Source organism: Neovison vison, chromosome 12 (assembly GCF_020171115.1).
Source record: "Neovison vison isolate M4711 chromosome 12, ASM_NN_V1, whole genome shotgun sequence".
NCBI classification, from domain to species: domain Eukaryota; kingdom Metazoa; phylum Chordata; class Mammalia; order Carnivora; family Mustelidae; genus Neogale; species Neogale vison.
Window position 1 is genome coordinate 20,878,600 of NC_058102.1, and position 21,847 is coordinate 20,900,446.

The 21,847-nt window shown below is 39.7% G+C and overlaps 1 protein-coding gene across 3 annotated transcripts in view; it reads right to left on the reverse strand.

Annotated features, from left to right (window-relative positions):
• The window catches only part of NR1H4 (nuclear receptor subfamily 1 group H member 4), a 44,157-nt gene extending 28,161 nt beyond the window's left edge, over positions 1 to 15,996 (reverse strand). For all 3 annotated transcript variants that reach the window (XM_044226711.1, XM_044226712.1, XM_044226710.1), the window contains exons 1-2: positions 15,881 to 15,996; positions 8,528 to 8,893 (exon numbers count right to left, since the gene is read on the reverse strand). In XM_044226711.1, the coding sequence (XP_044082646.1) occupies positions 8,528 to 8,893; positions 15,881 to 15,989 (475 nt within the window). In that variant the 5' untranslated portion in view covers positions 15,990 to 15,996. The remainder of the gene's footprint in view (positions 1 to 8,527; positions 8,894 to 15,880) is intronic.
• Between the last annotated feature and the right edge of the window lie 5,851 nt (positions 15,997 to 21,847).

Genomic DNA, 21,847 nt, shown 5'->3' on the forward strand with positions numbered 1-21,847 from the left:
GCCCAAAATAGGTGCAGAGAATGCAGGCTTATGAGCAATGGAGGAAACTGAGTTCAGATACAAGATGCTGATGGCCTATAAGCATTCAGCGGGAACAATATGCTAAGCCAGGAGTCGGCTAACTACAAAATGCAGGGCAAGTTCCATTTCTGCTTATTTCTGCATGATCTGCAACCTAAGAATGGTTTTTACATGTTTAGTGAGTGGAAAAAAAACTCAAAATAAAGTTATTTTGTGCTATGTAAAAGTTGTATGACATTCAAATTTTAGTGTCCATAAATAAAGCTTTATTCGAATATAAAGCTCATTCATTTCCATGCATGTCTGCTTTCGCACTACAATGGCAGTCAAGCAGTTGTGCCAGAGACCTTAATACCTACAAAGCCTAAAATATTAACTATCTGGCCCTTTACGGAAGTTCACCATCCATCTAAGCCATGGAGAACAGTGTATTTTTTTTTTAAGATTTTATTTATTTATTTGACAGAGAGAGATCACAAGTAGGCAGAGAGGCAGGCAGAGAGAGAGAGAGAGAGAGGGAAGCAAGCTCCCTGCTGAGCGGAGAGCCAGTTGCAGGACTTGATCCCAGGACCCTGAAATCATGACCAGAGCCAAAGGCAGTGGCTTAACCCACGGAGCCACCCAGGCGCCCCGAGAACAGTGTATTTGCATGTAGTCTCAAGCAATGAATATAAACCACAGTGCAGGGCAATGCCCAGAAGGAATGGGGAGTCTTTGTGCCTAGAAGATAAGGACCAAAACATTCTATCCAGCCAGACGTCTTGTCCTCCCTCCAGACTGCTAAAAGCAGGCTGCACAAACACAAACAGCATCTCAGAGGAGTGAACAGGGAATCTCAGAGGCTACTTAAAGATACCACTCTCTGTCCTAAAATCATTTGAGGATCACCTTTGTGGGGGTTTGCCTGGGAGGCAGCTCTTGGTCTATTCCTACTTTCACAATAACCTATTAATACAAGGTACAGGGTCAAAGTGTAAGACAGTGCAAGGTAAGCTCCCACAAAGGCAATTCTTAAATTATATATTCGAATGCTCATATATATCACAATTAGAAATGAAGATACTTAGATGCCTCATTCTTTATTTTTAGAAGTGATATGACCAGTGGTTGTCATTTCTATGTGTGAAAGTGGTTGACGACCCGACTTCGTTATTAAGAAGATGGTCTATTTTGTACACAATTGAATATTGTCCAATAATTTATGGTTGTGCCTGCTCCTGTGCCAGGAGATCATTCTGTCAAATAACCAATGGGTTTGGATTCACCATCACCTAGATTTTGTTTTTCTCTTTGTTGGTGTGTTCTTTCTCTAAACACAGAACCAACTTTTTTTTTTAAGATTTTATTTATTTATTTGACAGAGAGAAATCACAAGTAGACAGAGAGGCAGGCAGAGAGAGAGAGAGGGAAGCAGGCTCCCTGCTGAGCAGAGAGCCCGATGCGGGACTCGATCCCAGGACCCTGAGATCATGACCTGAGCCGAAGGCAGCGGCTTAACCCACTGAGCCACCCAGGCACCCCCACAGAACCAACTTTTAAAACACTCATTTTCCTTGCATATGCTTTAGTGCTGTCTTTGGAAAGTCATTGACAGAAGGATACAAAAAAAGACAGCACAGAGATAAAATATAGCTCAGGAGTCCTAATGATCTGATGATCAATTCTACTCCATTCTTTCATAGCCATGAGGCCTGGACAACTTTTTGAGTATTGGTATCTTTATTTGCAAAAAAGGAGATGATAATACCATCTACTGGAGCCATTATAAGGTAAATGAAATAAACAGTCTGTGCTGGGAATTGACCAGCCCATAACAGAGACTCATTACCTTCCCCAATAATTTGTGTCCATTTATGTGGTTTTCAATAATTTTAGCAATGCTAATATGAAAGAATAATTTATTGAGTGATTCGTGGATGTTTTGTTGTTTGTTCTTTTCCCTTTTTGGGGGGTTAACCTTTTCTCCCCACTGCTGCCTGTTTTTACTTTTCTTTCCCATCCCAAGAGGGTAGCCAATTTTCCATGTTCACTTGATAAAACAAAAGCTAAAGTCGTCTACCTCTAAAAAAAGATAACTCTAGCATTGGGCTTTTGTTTTCAACCCCTCATTGAAAGGGTTACACTGGATCATCTCAAAGATGATGGAGGTGGAGGTCAATGCTTTTAGATTGGGAAAATGAGGGGAGGGGTAATAACGCTCTGTGTGAGCTTGATTTTGCATCTCTTTAAGAGCCATTCAGACTCCCAGGTGGGCAAACTCCCAGGAGCTGGAGGCTTAAGCAAACTAGAGTTTTTTTTAGTCACTACTTTCATATTTACATATTGCTTATGTATTTAGTTTAAACATGCCTTCTTGTTTAAATGTAATTTTTATAGTCTCTATTTCTTTTGCATATTAACTATATATTTATTTGAAATTTCAATTTTTATCCACTGGAAATCATTCTTTTACCATTTAATTTTTCTGTATGTTCTTTTTGACACTATTTCATTGCTTTTATATTTTTTAATCTTTTATTTTTTTGTCTTACTGTTTTCTCTTTTTGTCTATTTTAGCTCAGTTATATAAACTGTTTCCCTGCTTTGCTTTAAAATGGTGACTAAGAGAGCTGGAATTTTGTCTGTTTTGTTCACTGCATCTCCTATGCTTAGAATAGAACCTGGCATATGGTTCGTACCTAATAATAGTTGCTGAATAAAGAACTGAATTAATGAATTCAAACTCTCAGGAGCTGGAGGCCTACTTAATTAACTAATAGGAAGAGAGAGAGTTTCGAAGACTGTGTATGATCAAAGTTTGAGAGTCTGGATGAACAGAAGAATAACAACAATAAAATAATAAGAATTCACCAACAAAGGAGCAAAAACTAATGCTTACTGAGCATTCAAGTGTGCCAGGCATAGAGCTAGATGTTTCAAAAACAATGTCTCATTTTTTTCTTCACAGTAACTTAATGATAATAGTAATAATAATGGACATTTATTTTCTTAATTATTAATTTAATTTAATTTCAGTGTAACAGAATTCATTATTTATGCACCACATGCAGTGCTCCATGCAATCCGTTCCCTCCATAATACCCACCACCAGGCTCCCCCAACCTCCCACCCCCCCCACGCCCCTTCAGAACCTCAGATTGTTTCTCAGAGCCCACAGTCTCTCATGGTTCATCTCCCCCTCCAATTTCCCTCAACTCTCTTCTCCTCTCCATCTCCCCATGTCCTCCATGTTATTTCTTATGTTCCACAAATAAGTGAAACCAATAATGGACATTTATTGGAGGACATTTATTGAGTACCAGAAGCAAGTACTATGTTAATTGCTTTAAACATATTATCTTCTTTAATCCTCTCACCAACCCCTCGGTGCCTACCTCAAAGCATGGTCCTGAGGATTAAATGAGCTAGTACAGGTAAAGCCCCAGATAAAACCTGTGCATGATAACCGTTTGATATACCTTCTCTGTTTCTCACCAGCATCACCATCATCCTCATCTCAACCTCAACCTCCCCCTCCTCATCTTTATTACTATCCTCACTTTACAGGAGAGAAGTCTGAAGCCCAGACACATTCAGAAACTTGGAACATCTGAGAAGAGAATCAGCAGCACGGGAAGAGGGTGTTGAAATCTGGGTTGTCTGCCATCAGAATATGACTCCTCTTGCCACTTTTATAACACTTAACTACAAAAGGCTTCCAATGTGTGAAATAGTTTAAGCCCCACCCCCTTGCATCCCTCTCCAAAATAATTGGACCTATAGAGTTCAGTAGGATCATGACCAAATTTTATAAACTCAGACCTCAAAATCAAGTAGGATTTCAGGAAGTTCATGTGGGAGTCAGGGCACCTCAGCCCTGACACATAAACAAAGGGCCCATTGGAAACAATCTGCATCTATTCCACACACCAGAATAGACTCAAAAACTATGGAGTCTTTTCTAGAACTTCAGAACTAAGTCAGAATATGTTCAAAAGGACCATAGGTCACCCATTTACTCATTAAAATGCCCTTTAAGAATTCTACCATTCTCTCACTGACAAGTGTAGACTCTCCCAGCCTGGAGATGGATGTGACTGACATTGACCTATTTGGAAATGCAGCCATCTGAAACTTCCAGTCAGATGCAGATCAGTTTTGTTAGCTGAGGTTTGAAGTTTGAATCAAAATTCACCCACACGTGAGCACATTTTCATATGCCCCACTGATAAGAGGGAGAAAAGAAAGCTCTTGGTGTAATCTGATGCTGAGCAAATGGCAGACATTGTCAGTGCGTTATGCTTGTGCTCTTAGAATCATTGCTCTTTAAAAATGTATTAGAATTTCTCTCATTGATGCCATAAGTGTTGACAATAAAACGTTCATTATAATTAGAAACAGATATGAGGGGCTCCTGTGCTCCTGTGTGGCTCATTGGGTTAGAGCCTCCACTTTCAGCTCATGTCATGGTCCCAGGGTCCTGGGATCAAGCCCCAAATCAGGCTCTCTGCTCAGCAGGGAGCCTGCTTCCCTCTCTCTCTCTACCTGTCTCTCTGCCTACTTGTGATCTCTGTCAAATAAATAAAATCTTAAAAAAAAAAAAAGAAATAGATATGAGACTAATGAAATCAGGATGTTTAACCATGATCTTTGTTTTGTTTTTAAGTTTTTAAAAACTTTCTCCTGTGTGTATGTGTGTGTAAGTATCACAGATCTGATAGATGTGCAGTGAAGTCCTAAAGAAAGAGAGCTGCCAGGATCTTTACATATAAAATTAAGTTAATTCTACACAGACCCTGTGAAATAGATATTACCCTTTTTTTTTTTTTTTGCAGTGTGAAGGCTCAGAGAAGCCAAGTATTCCACAAACTAAGAATTGGCTGGCCGGATATCTGTGGCACCCACTTCTATTCTAGGGTACATTCTCTATTGTAAAGGCAGGAAAACTGGACACCATCTTTCCCAAAATCCCTTGCAGCTAACATTGTGCATATGATTTAAGCTCTGCAGGACAGACGCCCTTGTAAGACTTGTTTCTGCGGGCAAGCAGGGCTGGGGAATTGAGCTATAGCAGCATCTTGGTTTCCCATTGCTAACTTCAAGGGCACTGAAAGGCAAGGCACAGAGTATTCGTCATGGGTATATGAAGTTTAGTTGGCAAGCCATTGCTCTGTAATTATGGGGGAGGCATCTTTCTGATCCTTGGATGGCAGCTATGGTGGTGTCTTTCTGGAGCCAGCAGCTCTGTGTTAGCTTCCCGTTTTCCCATCTTCTTGACCATAGCAAGTCCTTGGCAGGTCAGTTCTGCAGGGTGACCCTGAGCATCCTCTTGGAGACTCAGCACAGAACCTGCTCCTCTACCCTTCCAACTTCTCCTGTGTTAATTCCTTACTGCTTGAGATTTTTGTTTTATTTCACTGAACTCTGACCAATATATTAAGTAACATGTTTACTCAGCCAAGAATGACAGTCTAGGAAACCCCAAAATCCACACCCTTCCTTTGATGGGAAGCTATGGAGTAAGACTCATTCTGTATTTGGTAAGCACAGATATCCAAGGAGTGTGGAGTAGGGGGCCAAGTTGGCCAAGTAGACCTGCCTGGCACGGGGTACTGGTTCTTTCCCTTGTAGTCTACTCTATGTTGTGAACCTCCTTCCTATTCACTAAGCTAGGATAATTTTCTTTTTTTTTTTTTTTAAGATTTTATTTATTTATTTGACAGAGAGAAATCACAAGTAGACAGAGAGGCAGGCAGAGAGAGAGAGAGAGAGAGAGAGAGAAGCAGGCTCCCTGCTGAGCAGAGAGCCCGATGCGGGACTCGATCCCAGGACCCTGAGACCATGACCTGAGCCGAAGGCAGAGGCTTAACCCACTGAGCCACCCAGGCGCCCCTCATTTGTTTCCTCAAGAGAACATATACAAAGCACAAAGGAGCTCATTATTGGCTTTTCAGTCACAAAAGCCTAAGCATCAAGATCCCACACACTAAATTTCCCCAAGTTGGGATAGATAGACAAATAAAGAGAAATCAACAAAAAGCCAAGTCATGTTAAGTTCATGAGAAGGCCCTGAGTTCTGTCCCTCCCACCTTCATGCCCAGACAGTATCCTGGGATGTGTGTATTGAAAGAATATAGCAACTCCATGTCATTCAGGAGTCCTAGAACAAAAGAATTCTTGGGCCCTTTCCTGGAGACAGCCTAGAGAGGCATCCGGGTCTGCTGGTACTCAGGGCCGCATAGGAACAGGTGAAATGGTCTCTCTGGGCAGCCAGGCAGTACCACACGGGAGGAGCATCAGGAACCCACCCACCTGAGCTGCGGAACAGCAGGCAGAGCAGACAGGAAGGAGAAGTGTGCTCAAGACCCCAGAATGGAGCCTCAGAAACCCTTCCGACTGGTGACTGAAGACCAGCTAGAATAACACCCGGCAGATGCTGCACCGCATTAACAACGGTGAAAACCAGAGCCTCCCCTGCAGTGCTCAATCCTTGCAGGACACTGCGTAATCATAGAATTTGGACAAAACACCAGAGAAAGGTAGGGTTTTTTTGCAGGGGGAGGAGGGATGAGTAGAATAATCCTGAATTGAATGAAATATAGTTTCCATGATTTCAAACCAGCCATACAAAATGAGCTTACGTGTCCTGTATCCATGCCCTGAGTGTTGTACTCTCTCGCTACTCAGCTTCTAGTTACTTCTCACACTCAACCTCCATAGCCATTGGTCTAGAACAGGGTCAGCAAAATACAGCCAGGCCTATGGGCCAAATTCAACCTACTGTCCGTTTGCTTTTTTTTTTTATTTCCTTGCCTATTTTTGTAGATTAAATAAAGCCACAGTTATGCCCCTTCTTTATGTGGGTGTGTTTGCAAAGTTGAGTAATCACAACCGAAACCAGCGATGGTGCAAAGCCTGAAATATTTACTCTCTCTTTACAGGGAAAAAACATTGCCAAGCTCTGATGTAGAATACAGGCTCTTCCTCACTCCATCTCATCTTCTCCCCGCACTCTGGTCCTTTTGCTCCCATGATGGGGGCAAAGTCTCAAGTCAGAATCAATGAAAAAGCTCAACCTTTCTCTGCTCTTAAAAATCATATCCGCATCCAGATCCAGCTTTTCCTTCCTGAATCTCCCCAAGGATGGGTTCTCTCCTGAGTACTTATCTGTCCCCTTGTGTTCTATGATCCTGTACTTTCCTGGTCCCCTCCCATTTCTAGCTTCCTTGTATATCTTTTAGGGGCAACTCTTCCCTTGCCCGCTTTTATTTTATTTTTTTAAAAAGCTTTTATTTATTTATTTGAGCCAGAGAAAGAAAGAGACAGCACAAGCAGGGGAAGAGTCAGGCAGAGAGAGAGGGAGAAGCAGGCTTCCTGCTGGGCAAGGAGCCCGACACAGGACTCAATCCTAGGACCCTGGGATCATGCACTGAGCTGAAGGCAGCCGCTTAATGACTGAGCCACCCAGGCACCTCTCCCCTGTCCACTTTTTTTTTTTTTTAAGATTTTATTTATTTGACAGAGAGAGAGAAATCACAAGTAGGCAGAGAGGCAGGAAGAGAGAGGGGGGAAGAAGCAGGCTCCCTGCGGAGCAGAGAGCCCGATGCGGGGCTCGATCCCAGGACCCTGGGATCATGACCTGAGCCAAAGGCAGAGGTTTTAACCCACTGAGCCACCCAGGCACCCCCACCCCCGTCCACTTTTAACGTCAGTGTTTTGGGGGGTTCTCTTCGGCACTGATTTCACTCCATTCACACTGGATGCCCCAGAGTCTTCTCAGGAGGACCAAGTTTCACAAAGTGTTCACCTGTAAGGAGGTGACCTGCCTCAGATTACTGACTTCAGAGGTTTATTATCTGGCCCAGATAATACCGATAGTTTATCCATTGATTTAGTCAATATTAGTCTGAGCAAATAGCTCAAAGAGTAGAATGACCACTCAGTAGGCAAGGATCAAAAGACAGGATAGGCTAGTGGTTAACTCCAGAGCAAAGGCTCTGGAGTTAGGCCTATCAGTTATGGATTGGAAGCGCCACCCCTAATTAGCTGTGAAGACTTGAGGAAGTAACCCACTTTTCTCATCTATAAAATGGGAATGAAGTATTAGAACTAGTAATTTACTATTAAAGTTTAATAAATACATCAACTAATAGAGTCTTATTTTCTTTGATCTCAGTTTTAAAAGAGATGCGTTCAACAGTTTCTCTTTCTTTTAAAAAAACAACAGGTGAGCGTGGGTGGTGACCGATTCTTGATTTCGACTCAGGTCGTGATCTCAGGGTTGTGGGACTGAGCCCCACGTCAGACTCTCTGCTGCCATATGTGAGGTTGTAACTAGAAAATATTTTACTTATATATAAGCTGAATACACTAAAAGGCTTTTCCTAGAGATTTAGAACAGGTAGGCATGTAGGAAGAGAAAATGGGAAGTTATCTGGAAAAAGGGAAGAATTCAGTCTGAGGGATTTCAACAACCAGTTCAAAGAGTACAACCTCAAGGAGAGAATGGCCAACCAGAGGTGCTTACCTTTGCAGCCCTCACAGGTCAGTGCATTATAATGGTAACCAGATGCTCTGTCTCCGCAAACAACACATAATTCATCCCCTTTTATTCTCCCCGCTGATGCACTCATTCGGGCCTTTTTTGTTACAGGAATCTCTGCTACCTCAATCTCTCCTTGGTAGAGAGTCTCAGCTGGCATTCGCCTGAGTTCATATATTCCAGGAGAATACCACTCCTCGGGCTGCTGGGGATAGAAACCCAGGTTGGAATAATAGGATGACGAGGAAATCTGTGGCTGAACTTGCGGAAACGGAACATTGTTGTATTGTGAGTATGGCTCTACTTCTAGATTCTGTCCCAAAGGTCCTGCTGCTTGTTCTGTTAGTACACCTGGACAAGAGTAACAAAATTGGAATTAATGTCTAAGAAAAGACCAAAATTTAACTATATAAAAATTGACAACTTCTTTACAGCAAACAAAAACAAAAACAAAAAAACTATAAAAAGGATTTAATGACAAATTACAAACTCAGAAAAATATCTGCAACATAAAAGATAGACCAAAGACTCATATCACTAACAGGTAAAGAGCACTTGCAAACCAATAAGAAAAATTCAACAACCTCATGGGAGATAAAGGATATGAAAGGACAGTTTTTAGAAATACAAACACAAAGTATTTTATAAACATAAGAAAATGCACTCACCTTCATCAACAATTAAATTTAAATTTAAATTGCAATATAAAATATGACCATGTTCATCCTCAAATAAGTAAAGGTTAAAAATGCTCAATAGAACACTCTTAGAAAAGCAAACATTCTTAGAGGACAATTATTCAGTATCTTTCGGCATTTGAAACTCAAATACTCTTTTAACGCAGCCATTAGACTGCAAGAAATTTTATTTTAGAAATAGGCACATATTTGTGTGAAAGGCTTCTGTAAAGATATCCATGTATAGGAAAATCTGTAAAAACTATAAATCAGGAACTAATTTAAATATCCACCAATAGGAGTCTTATTAAATTGCATTATGTCCATGCACTGAAATATTATGTAGATGTGAATTTAGATCTATAGGTGTTGATAAAGAAAGGTTTCTATGATATGATGTTATTTGAAAATATTAACTTATAGAATAATGTACATATTTATGTGGGTATTAAAAGAACAATGTGTGTGTGCACACGCATGTGTACAAGGCAAGTTTCTACACGATACAAAAGAAACTGGATGATTGTGACTGGAAAGTCAGATTGTTCCATTGTTTTCTGGGGTAGGAGGTTGCATGGTGTTCATGTTGTTCGTAACTTTGCCATGTAGATTAGTATTTTAATCATGATAAAACAAAGAAGGAGCTTTAAAAAAAAAAAAAAGAAGGCAGTGCCTGGAATTGTGAGTATGGTTCAAATTCTAGTCCTGTTACTTATTTTCTGTGTGCATCTTGGCAATTTATTTGATGTCTTTAGGGATCAAATTTCTCTTCATAAAACAGAGAATAATAGCTACCTCATTAGGTTGATGTAAGAATTAAATAAGATCATGTATGCCAAACACTTTGCTAAATGTTTGGCACACAAAGAGTGCCAGATAAATTAGAGTTGCCATTAAAGTAGTAGTAATAATCATTATTCCTACTGCCGTTATTACAAAATGAGCTTTTTATCTATAAAACCTCTAGATGTAGAAAACTATCAGGTTGTGAAAGTGCTTCTATTTCCTAGAAACACAAACAATGACTCTTTAGAAAAAAAAATATTTAAGCTATGCAAAACGTTAAAAATTTTAACGAACATAAATAAGATATAGGAGAGTGTACAAATGTGTCTGATTCTTCAAAGCATGGTCAGGCAACCCTAGACCAAAATTCCAACTCCACTTCCATTGAACAGTGGAACTTTGGGCAAGTTGCTGAACTACTGATGAGCCCAGTTTTGATGGCAGCAAGCTCAGGATGAAAATATCTATCCAGAGTTATGTTGAGGATTGAATGAGGTAATACAGATTATTCCACTTATTCCATAAGTTCTTTATGAAAGTCTTGGGGTCACATGTGTTTTGGAATTCAGAACTGATTGACTGTGTTTTAGAACAGAACACAGTGTTCTTTCTCCCTGTGTGGTCTGGGACAGAACTCAGAATCAAACACAGCAATCTTCCATGGTGAAATGTATAAACATTCATACGATGCAGAGTAAGTAAATAAATAAAGGCCATTAATATCCTCCCATCCATTCGGGTCAGGTTTTTGCCACCAGAGAAATTTGTGTCAAAACTTTGGTTAAAATGTTTCATTTTTAAAGCTTTTGGAATTTAGAACTGTCCATTAGGGACTGTAGATCTACGCATCTATACATTTGCAGTGCCCCCCCAAATTGCTGTGGTTGTTATTATTGCTACTACTACTGTCAGAAAACGCTTAGAAACTCCATCCTAGTGCCAGGAGCTTGTATATTTGCAATTCTTCTCACAAAAATCCTACGAAGTGGGTAACATTAGTATCCTCATTTACAAATGAGTAACTTGTGGCACAGAGAAGGAAGGCAATTTTACTCCTACATTCCTAAATAGCTGAGATTGGAACTTTGATAGTCTGACTTCCTTCCGAACCATGTGCTGAATTACTCCTCTCTGGGATAATTTCAGATGTGTGATGCTTTAAAGCATGAGAGCACACGGTTTTCTCTTCGTCCCTCTATACCTCAGCTGGTGAGTCCCTTCAATACGTCTGCTTGTAGGTAAGCTGCAATCAGGTGTGCAAGGTGCCACATGATCCTACCTTTTCTCTTCCAGCCATTTCTTATGTTTTTTTTTTAATTTTTTTTTAAGATTTTTTTTTATTTATTTATTAGAGAGAGAGAGACAGTGAGAGAGAGCACGAGCGAGGAGAAGGTCAGAGAGCGAAGCAGACTCCCCGTGGAGCTGGGAGCCCGATGTGGGACTCGATCCCGGGACTCCAGGATCACGCCCTGAGCCGAAGGCAGTCGTCCAACCAACTGAGCCACCCAGGCGTCCCCATTTCTTATGTTTTGAGTTACCTAATCCTTGAATCTGCATTGCAGGTTCCAGACTCAGAACCTCCCTTCCCTGCCCCTAGCTCCACTGCTTCCTGAGCCTGGAGCTTTCTACAATACAGCCATTTGCTCACAGAGCTTCATCTCACTATTCTACACTTAATCCATCTCTAAATTTCCTTGTAAGTATAGCTTCTTTTGGGAAGTCTTCCCTGACTCTAGGTCCCAGGGTGTTCTGAGTTTAGTTACATGGTACTTACCTATCCTCTGTGGGCTGCCCTTTGCTCATCTCTAAAGAAAAGGCTTCATGCTGGATAACCTTACAGTTCTTCTTTATATCTAAAATCTCCATAAGTGAATAACTAAAAGACTATGGTCGTGAGAACTCAAGGCTTTTCTACAATGGCAAAGTAGAATATATGCGTACCAAAAGTTTGTTGAAAAGAATGCTTTCTGCATTGATCCAGAAAAAGATTGTCGAAGCACAAAGTATATACTATCTGGGAAAAAATTAACTTCCTGTCTTCTATGCCTGACTTCTCCATATAAAACCAACATTAAGTGATTATATCTGAAAGACCAAGTTTTGGCAATGGTGCTTTGTCTTATTACCACAAAATAGAAGAATATGAAATAGAATATGATTACAACAAAAAGAAGAGATAAAATATAAACAAAATTCTGATCTACTTTATAACCAAATATGACTAAAATTTGTGGAGTGAATGGGTTTGAAAAGAACTGAAAAGCATTAAAAGCATTACTTTCACTTATACTTATTGCTGGATTTTATCTCCCAACCGATCTTACACTGTCAATTACTGGTTTCCACCCCCGACCCCTGCAGATCCAACAAGTTAAAGCAACTTGCCTGGGGTCAAACAATTAATGACAGAAACTGGATTTTACAAAATCCAGGGAAATGTGTAATTTTTTCCTCCTCACGTGACAATTCCAAGATCTCAAATCATTGTTTCAATTAAGCTAGTATTCTTATAATCAATAGCTAGCATGTAGTCCTGACTAAAGTCAGATCGTGGCATCAAAATCTTATTGGTCCTTTGGAATCATTTCAAGCAAAATGGAAAGTTTTCACAAAGACATTGACAATATTATACAAAAGCAAGAAAACATGGTAAGAATATGAGAATAGCACATAATATTATTAAATTGTGCTTCTATCCTCAAAGCACATCCACATGTAGTATTTCAGTGCCCCCACCAAATCTCCACAGTATGCAGGCAACTTATAATAAGAAGCCCAGCATGGTCAACAGCACCCAAAATAGTGGGATTAGAACAACTTCCATCGTGAATTGACTGTAAGACTTTGAACAACTGCCTAACATTTTTTGTTTTCATTTCTTCTATAAAATGGAACTATTAACAGCCAGCCTTGCTATCTTATAAGATAGTTCTGAGTATAAAATAAAATAGTTGAGGAAACGTTTTGATAAGTTGAATGTCATGAAAAGACATGTTTGTTCCTAGCAAACCTAGCAAAATCCCGATTTTAATAGTTAACTGATAGTTAATTAGTAATTATCTTAGTCTGTTTTGATAACGTAAGTTATAGGATACTTTCATTTATAAATATTGTATTGATACTTGCTATTTTCCAGACAATGTGTTAGGCTCTGAGGATACAAACAGTGAACAAGACAAAGGGAATACAGATAAAAAAGGCCCCAGTCATTCCCTACACATGCAGGCATGTGCGTGTGTGTGTGTGTGTGTGTGTGTGTGTGTAGAGATATCAAGGGCTGGGATAAAAACAAGCAAAAAAATACCAGAACTTTCTGATAAAGCACAGATGTGAAAGAGCAGAGATGGGTCAACTTTAAAACATGATTTCTATAAAAGTAAATTTATTTTTACTTTACTACAATTTAAAGTAAATAATAATATATTAATATATATCTATAAATTTGGATTTAACAGTGCTTTTCCAGAATCAGTCTATCCCAAAGTGGGGGAGGGGAGATTTAGATTCCCTTATGATGGGGAATGCTCCCTGAGCGTTTAGGAAGAGTGGTGTGGGTTTTTTTTTTTTTTTTAAAGATTTATGTATTTATGTATTTATATTTAGAAGAGAGAGTATGTGAGCAGGGAAGGGGCACAGATAGAGGGAGAGGAAGAGAATCTCAAGCAGACTCCCACTGAGCACAGAGCCCAAAGCAGAGCTCAATCTCACGACCCTGATATTCTAACCTGAGCCAAAATCAAGAGTTAGATACTTAACCAATGATCCACCCATGCGCTCCGAGGAAGAGCTTTTAAATGGGAACACATGAATGTATAGACACCTGGGAAGTCTGAGACCCCATGCAAAGGAAAGCAAAATTCTTCTGGGTAGATTCTCTAGCAGTCAGTAGTTTCTCTAAAGGGGTACCATCTAAGGGAACTTCCTGAGGTGATGGAAATATTCTATACCATCAATGTGGTAGCCACTAACTGTATGGGAATATGGAACACTTGAAATGTTGTTAGTGATATTGAGAAACTGAGTTTTAAGTTTTATTTAATTTTTTAAAGATTTTATTTATTTATTTGACAGAGAGAGACACAGCGAGAGAGGGAATACAAGCAGAGGGAGTGGGAGAGGGAGAAGCAGGCTCCCTGCTCTGCAGGAAGCCTGATGTAGGGCTCAATCCCAGAATACTGGGATCATGACCCGAGCCAAAGGCAGACGCTTATCAACTGAGCCAGCCAGGCACCTAGTTTTATTTAATTTTAAATAATTAAAATTAAAAATTACATAGCCACTTGTGGCTAGTGACTACTATATTAGACAGTACAGCTCCAAGGAGTTTGTGATGTGTTTTTTTTTTTGTTTTGTTTTTTGTTTTTTTTTTTAAAGATTTTATTTTTATTTGACAGAGAGAAATCACAAGTAGATGGAGAGGCAGGCAGAGAGAGAGGGAAGCAGGCTCCCTGCTGAGCAGAGAGCCCGATGCGGGACTCGATCCCAGGACCCCGAGATCAGGACCTGAGCCAAAGGCAGCGGCTTAACCACTGAGCCACCCAGGCGCCCGTGATGTGTTTTTATTGTTGTGGTTAGTCTGTGAACTCTTTGGGGAATATATTAGGTTATATTCCCCCCCCCTTTTTTTATTTCATTCCTGGTGCCTTACACAAAGCCTGATACAGTGCGCTTAATAAATGCCTATTAAATGGAAATGATAGAAAGATTTGCTTTTCCTGCCTTCTAACTGATTTTGTAAATACAGTGTCAATCACTTTTAAACATATTTAAATAAAATAGTATGCTGCTAACTCTACAATCATATATTCAAAATTATAATTATTGTAAAAATGATTAGAGTTCCTCTTTTAACTGAGAATTTAAGAGGTAAGATTCTGCTTTGAAAAAATATTAAAATAGATAATATTACATGTTATGGTCTATGTTTTCATTATAATCTATGTTTTACTTCAGAGAAAACAAATAGTGTAAGCCTAAAACTGAACTCTTTACTTATCTGATTTTCCATCAATTTGGGAGAAATCTGCTATGAAACTAATTCAGTAAATCAGTGTTTCTCAATCTCTCTTTATTTTTCTCGTCACAACCCATACTTTGAAATACATCTTATATTGGGGCACCTGAGTGGCTCAGTGGGTTAAGCCTCTGCCTTCAGCTCAGGTCATGATCCCAGGGTCCTGGGATCGAGCCCCACGTTGGGCTCTCTGTTCTGCAGGGAGCCTGCTTCCTCCTCTCTCTCTGCCTGCCTCTCTGCCTACTTGTGATCTCTGTCTGTCAAATAAATAAATAAAATCTTTTAAAACAAAGAAGAAATACATGTTGTATCATAACTCCTGTATACACTTAAACATATGTAGAAGTAACTGAAACAAGATTTTCACAAAATAACACTTATCCTTACTTCTTGAAGTGCACGCTGACATTTCTATGCTACTCTACTCTTATTCTCTTCTATTCTAAACTATTCTAACTTTTTAATGGTGGTCATAGCCACAAATAGACTTCGTGACCCACTGGGATCTGAGACGTGCCATTTTTAAAACACTGCATTAAGTACGTACTTCAAAGTACTTTTTCATGTGTCTACAGGCATTAATTAGAACTGCCTAGTGTTTAACTTGAGAAAAGCCTGCTAATTTTACATAATATTTAATGAACAATTTTAGGGGAAACATACTTAGATTTTATCTCAATGAGATACTCACCTCCCTAAATCCTCAAAAATCACCCTGCCCCAACTTCTCACCCCAACCTTCTGGTTCTGACTAAGACATCTTTGACAGACACCCGCTGCTAAAATCTCAAACAAAAGCCCTCCACTTCCTCAGTCCAGTTGCAGAAGTTTGGTCAAGAGCACCTGTGAACAGTGTCTTACCTTTATCAGACTTCATGTTCATCATTTCCATAATAAATCCTGATGATGCGTGTCTATGGCGAGGACTACTTTGAATTGGATTTTCTAACCCCTGAAACTGCATTACCATTCTTAGCTTACTCACAGCAACTGAAAATGAGACCAGGTAAGCAGCGATAGAGGCCAGAGGTTGTGTGGCTTACTGATTAACTTCATTACAGAGCAGAATATTTGTAAATGTTTATGAGAAAAGACCTCGATGCCAAGTTGCCTAGTAGCTGGAAACCAGTCTTTTAGCTAAATATTTTGGGGGAGCACTTTCGAGTTTTAGAACTTAATAGGTAGAGTAGATTTCTGTTCAGTGGCTCTAAAAGTGGATTTGGGGTCAAGTGTCATACTCTGTGTCTTGACATTTGTTCCTATCAGAAGTCTACAGAATAATATAATTTTGTTATGTCAGAAAGCACCGAAGCATAATGCTTAACAGTACAAGACCAAATGATCTGGGTTTATATTCAATGTTAGTGGAATTGTGTTCCCCACTCCCCCCAATTGGTATGTTGAAGTTCTAACCCCCAGACCTCAGCATGTGACATTATTTGGAGAGAGGGTTTTTATAGAGGTAATCAAGTTAAAATATTCATGAAGATGGTCCCTAATCCCATATAACTGGTCTCCTTATACAAATGGCAATGTAGACACGGAGACAGGCAGACATAAAGAGAAGACACTATGAAGAGATAAAGGGAAAAGGCAGTCATCTATAAGCCAAGAATAGACCCCAAGACCAGGAATAGACCCTTACCCCACAGGCTTCAGAAGGAATCAACATGCTAACCCTTTGGTTTTGGACTTCTTTCTAGCCTCAAGAACAGTGAAACAATCCATTTCTGTTTTTGTTGTTGTTGTTGTTTTTAGATTTTATTTATTATTTATTTGACAGACTGAGATCACAAGTAGGCAGAGAGGCAGGCAGAGAGAGAAGAAGGGAAGCAGGCTCCCTGCTGAGCAGAGAGCCTGATGTGGGGCTGGATCCCAGGACTCTGGCCTGAGCTGAAGGCAGATGCTTTAATCCACTGAGCCACCGAGGCACCCAATCCTTTCCTGTTCTTTAAGCCACCCAGTCTGGTCCTTCATTACAGCCTCTTTAACAAACTAATACTTCCAGACTCCCTTGGTACTCATTAGCTGTGGACATGGACAAATTCCTGAACCATTTAATTTCTCCATTTCCTCACCTGTAAAATGGGGCTGATAACCATACAACCTCACAGAGTTACAATGAGCATTAACTAAGATAATATTTATAAAATGCTTAGCACAGTAAATGACTACCCACCATCACCACATTAATGTTATGATTATTCGGCTTTGGACTCAGGTTGTAGGGTGGCTTATTTACTGAGTAGAAATAATTCTGCAGCATAATCTGTGGCTATCAAGCTTATGACTGTTGGTTATTTTTTGGAAGAAAGGGTTTTAAAATAGGATTCGGTAGGCCCAGGGTTAAGCTCACCCTTAATGCAGCCAGACACCCTGTATAACCTTAGGCCAGTCTCAGGTTCTGTGGGCCTCATTTGTCTACATCAACAGATGGTAAAACATAGATAATAGTTCCTGCCCTATTTCCCCTCATAGATGTGTTGTGAAGATAAAAAGACAATAAATATGAGAGCAATTTGAAAGGCAAAAGTGATCTGTATAAATGCAATCATCCTTGCCAAGACATTTCTACGGCCTTCACTCTTTTACAAGTGGTTCCATATGCATTACATCATTTGATCCTACTTGTATCCTCTGAGGAAGGTATTATTTATGATACCCTCTATCTTCTACCATATTTTACAGACTCCATAAGGCAACTCAGTGACACTAAGATATTTGTCTAAAGTCACGCAGTTAGTGAGGCATTAAGTTAGGACTTTAACCCAAGTCTTCTGACTCAAACCCCGTGGTTGAAACACTAAGGCACACTTGCCCTCATTGCCAAGAAAGAGGAAAAGAGTGATGGTCTATGGTTACTTTTTAGTTTGGATTGTCAAATCAAGGCTTACATTTGCAAAGCTATTCTCAATCCTCACTCTACTTCTGACCTTATTGTCTTCTCCTCACAACCCCAGAGCTATCCTTGCCTTGAGAGGATCCTGAGTGAGAGAGCTACCCAGAGAATGTAAACCAGGATAAACTATCTATGAGTTTTCCATTTTATTTTTTAAAGACTTTATTTTTCTATTTGATGGAGAGAGAGAGACCACAAGCAGGGTGAGCAGCAGGCGGAGGAAGAGAGAGAAGCAGGTTCCCCACTGAGCAATGGGCCCAGTGTGTGGCTCAATCCCAGGACCCTGGGATCATGACCTGAGCTGAAGGCAGACACTTAACCAACTGAGCTACCCAATCATCCTTATATATCCTTTTTTGTTTGTTTTAAAGGAATTCTCTACTGACTTCCTCAATGGTCAAACAAATGGACCTCTTGTCCTCAGAAATTGCTATACTAACAAGGAAACAAGTAGGACAATTTAGCTGATCAAGGAAACTGTTGTTCCTTAGTAAAATTCACACAGGATATTCTCATAAGATGGACTGGACACCTTTGCTTCTCTCTCAGTGATGCCTAACAGCCTCGTGCTTTTTTTTTCTAAAAATACATTTTCCTCTGCCATTCTGTGTACTGAAATAATAGCCACTAGTCATATATGGCTACTTAAATTAATTTAAACAAATTAGAATAAATTCCTTAGTTATGCTGGTTTTATTTTAAGAGTTTTATAGCCACATGTGGATAGTGGCTATGGCATTTTGGACAAAGTAGATCTAGAATATTCCATCATCATGGAAAGTTCTGTTGGTCCTATGCCTATGGTACTTGGGAGCAATATGAATGATGCATCATTCGTGGTAAGTGGGAGCATCAGCTATAAAGTCATGAAAAAAGGGAAGTCCCAGAGCAAATATTGGCAATGCTTTTCTGAAAACTATCCTTGAGAAGTCGGCCAAAGACTTTGAGTAATGTAATCTCATTGGAAAGCCTTTTTCCACAGAGAAGGTTAAGAAGAGTGTTCTATTTGCCTGGATCCTTAACCATCTAATTCTAATTGCTTGTCTTGATTATATTTTGGATGCCACTTATACCTATAGAACCTTAAGCAGATTATTAAATATTGTTAACTTTCCACTTTCTCACCAGTAGAAGGGGAATATTAACAGTATGTAGCTCATAGGAGTATTGCAAGAATTAATGTCAATGGCAGATAGTTATAGCACACTTATGATGTGCCAGGCATTCTTCTGAGAACTTGATTAAATAAAGCAAGTCACTCGTGTAAAGTTGAGGAATTTGCCCAAGACCATGTACCAGTAAATGACAGAGATGGACTTGAATGCAGGAAATCTGCTAACAGGTCGAAAATGTGCTTAAGCATGGTGTCTGACTATTTCTTAAAGCACTCAAGAAACAGTAGTTGTTACCATTGTCACAATTTTTTTTTAATCCCTGTAGATGTATACATTTGCAATCTGATTTCATAGTCAACCTTTCTCAGCTTGGTTAAAATGTTTAGTTTTTAAAGCTTTTGGAATTTAGAACACTCCATTGAGATCTGTTTCTTAGTCTGCAAGGTTGAGAGCAAGGATCTGGATGGTATTATCCACCAGCTGGCCACTTGTCTAAAATTCTTCATCTCTCTCCAGCCTTTTCCAAACTATTCATGCCTTATCAAAAGAAGCAGTAGTCCATTTTGTCATAAGTAAAGTCTCTGTCCATAGTTCTTTACCTTTTTCCATTTCTTAACTCCACTAACAAGAGTTATCAGATCTGAGATTCCTGGGAGAACAAAAACCAACCCATAGTGAATTAATAAGAATCTTATATATTGCATAAATCTGCGGAAAAGATGTGGGTAAGAAACAATATTTAAATTATGCTAAAACATAGCTCCCATTTTGTGGGAGCTATGTGAGCCAACAGTATCCTTCCATCTTCTGGAAACTTCTGTTTATGATTTACCCATTAGAACAGAACTACATTCACTTGAGTTGAACCCAGTGAGATAAACCCAGTGACTTCAGATACCTGAAGTCAAATTCAGAAATATTCCACAAAACTGCATCTAAAGACCTTTAGTTGTATTTTATTTTTTTTCAAAGATTTATTTATTTATTTGACAGAATGAGATCACAAGTAGGCAGAGAGGCAAGCAGAGAGAGAGAGGAGGAAGCAGGCTCCCTGCCGAGCAGAGAGCCTGATGCGGGACTCGATCCCAGGACCTTGAGATCATGACCTGAACTGAAGGCAGAGGCTTAACCCACTGAGCCACCCAGGTGCTCCTCTTTAGTTGTATTTTAAAACATCTAGCTGGTTTTGTAACATCTCAAAGATTCTTTCAATTTAAGCAAAATACATAAACAAGAATCAGATTCCAAAGTGAGTATCTTCTAATAAAAATAAAGCTTTACCCAGAGAAAACAGGCATCAGTAGCTGAGAAAAGCACAAAGTAATGAAAAAATAGCTAAAGGAAAGGGATTATGGGAGATAGGCCTCCTACCACTTGCTGGGCTTCATTCAGAATGGGTCTTTGGAAAGAGTATTAGATACCCTAATAAAAAATAATATAAAACTATGGATTCCACAGCTATTGTTAGCAATGCCATAATACCAAGGTGAGACAGAGTATGTTTCCTTTCTTCGGGCATCCACACATTTATTTCCATGCTGTCGGGTTTTGTTGGCTCCATGAAGATTCTTTGCATTCAACAATGTTAAAATAAATAGAACTTCCTTCCCTTAATGGGTAGAGTGGTGTTTGTCATTTCAACGATTTAAGTAGCAACAACTACGTTGTTGCTAGATTAATTAACTCTAGATTAATTATGTTATATGATGCCTTCAGAACACTTTCCCAGACAGTCATTCAATTCTCCCAATAAGCTGTGACATGTCATCGTTATCCTTGTTTACAAAGGACAAAACTAAACTTCAGAGTGTCTCCATGGCCTCCAAGACTATTTCTTTCAATTTCATTGCTTATTTCCACTCACATTCAGGGAACTTTTCCCAATATCACTGAGCTAAAAGAACCAGGACTCATTGTACTGGGAACGATAGATACGGGAGCATAAGACAGTACCTTCTATTGCTTATTCAGTGCTATTGTTAGAATGCTTTCCTATTAGTCTGAAATTCTGTGATTTTTTTGAGTTCTTAAAGCACAATTTGCTAAAAGAATACATGGGTTGTATTTAACATACCATCTCCTACCCTATTCGCCATACCAAACCACAGGAAGCTATGGACTTTGCCATCATTACCTTTTATTATGCACTAATTGCATAAAGGCCCTGCCTTCTTCACTCATCAGGGAACTCTTTCTCAATTCACTAAATTAATCTTTGACCAAGCTTCCTGGCTTGCAGGATGTCCCAAAGGAAAAGAGACTTATCTCTTTTGGGTCACCATGTCCTTCCATGCCGAGTTCTGTGTGTGGATTGAGTTACCAATGAGCTAGATTCCCATCTGAGTTTGTCAGGGATGTGTGACAGCAGAATAAATTAAAGGACCTCACAAGGTCACTCCAGCCTCTTCTCTACAACTCTATTCTGTCTAGGCTTCTTTCCTTTTTTTCCTGCAAACAGCAGCCTAAGAAACAGAACTATAGAGCAAATCTGTACCATCCCCCCTCAAAATCTTAGCCTTCCTTTGAATACTTAAACTGATTTGGGGGAAAATCCCATTTATAGTGTGTGGCAAACCCCTCTGGTGGCAGTGTCACATCCTTCAGCCCACTCCTCATTTCAGCTGTAGCCACAGCAAATGATCACACCTGAGTTCAGACTCACCTCATATTCGGTTTGTCATTTCAGGAGCATGCCACACATCTTTTTGCTTTCTGCCCAGAACTTCTCCAACATCACAAGAGACCACTTGGCCTGATTCCACCAGGAGTAATAGAAGCACAACCCAGAAGTGCTGGAGACCTTATGTCTTCAGG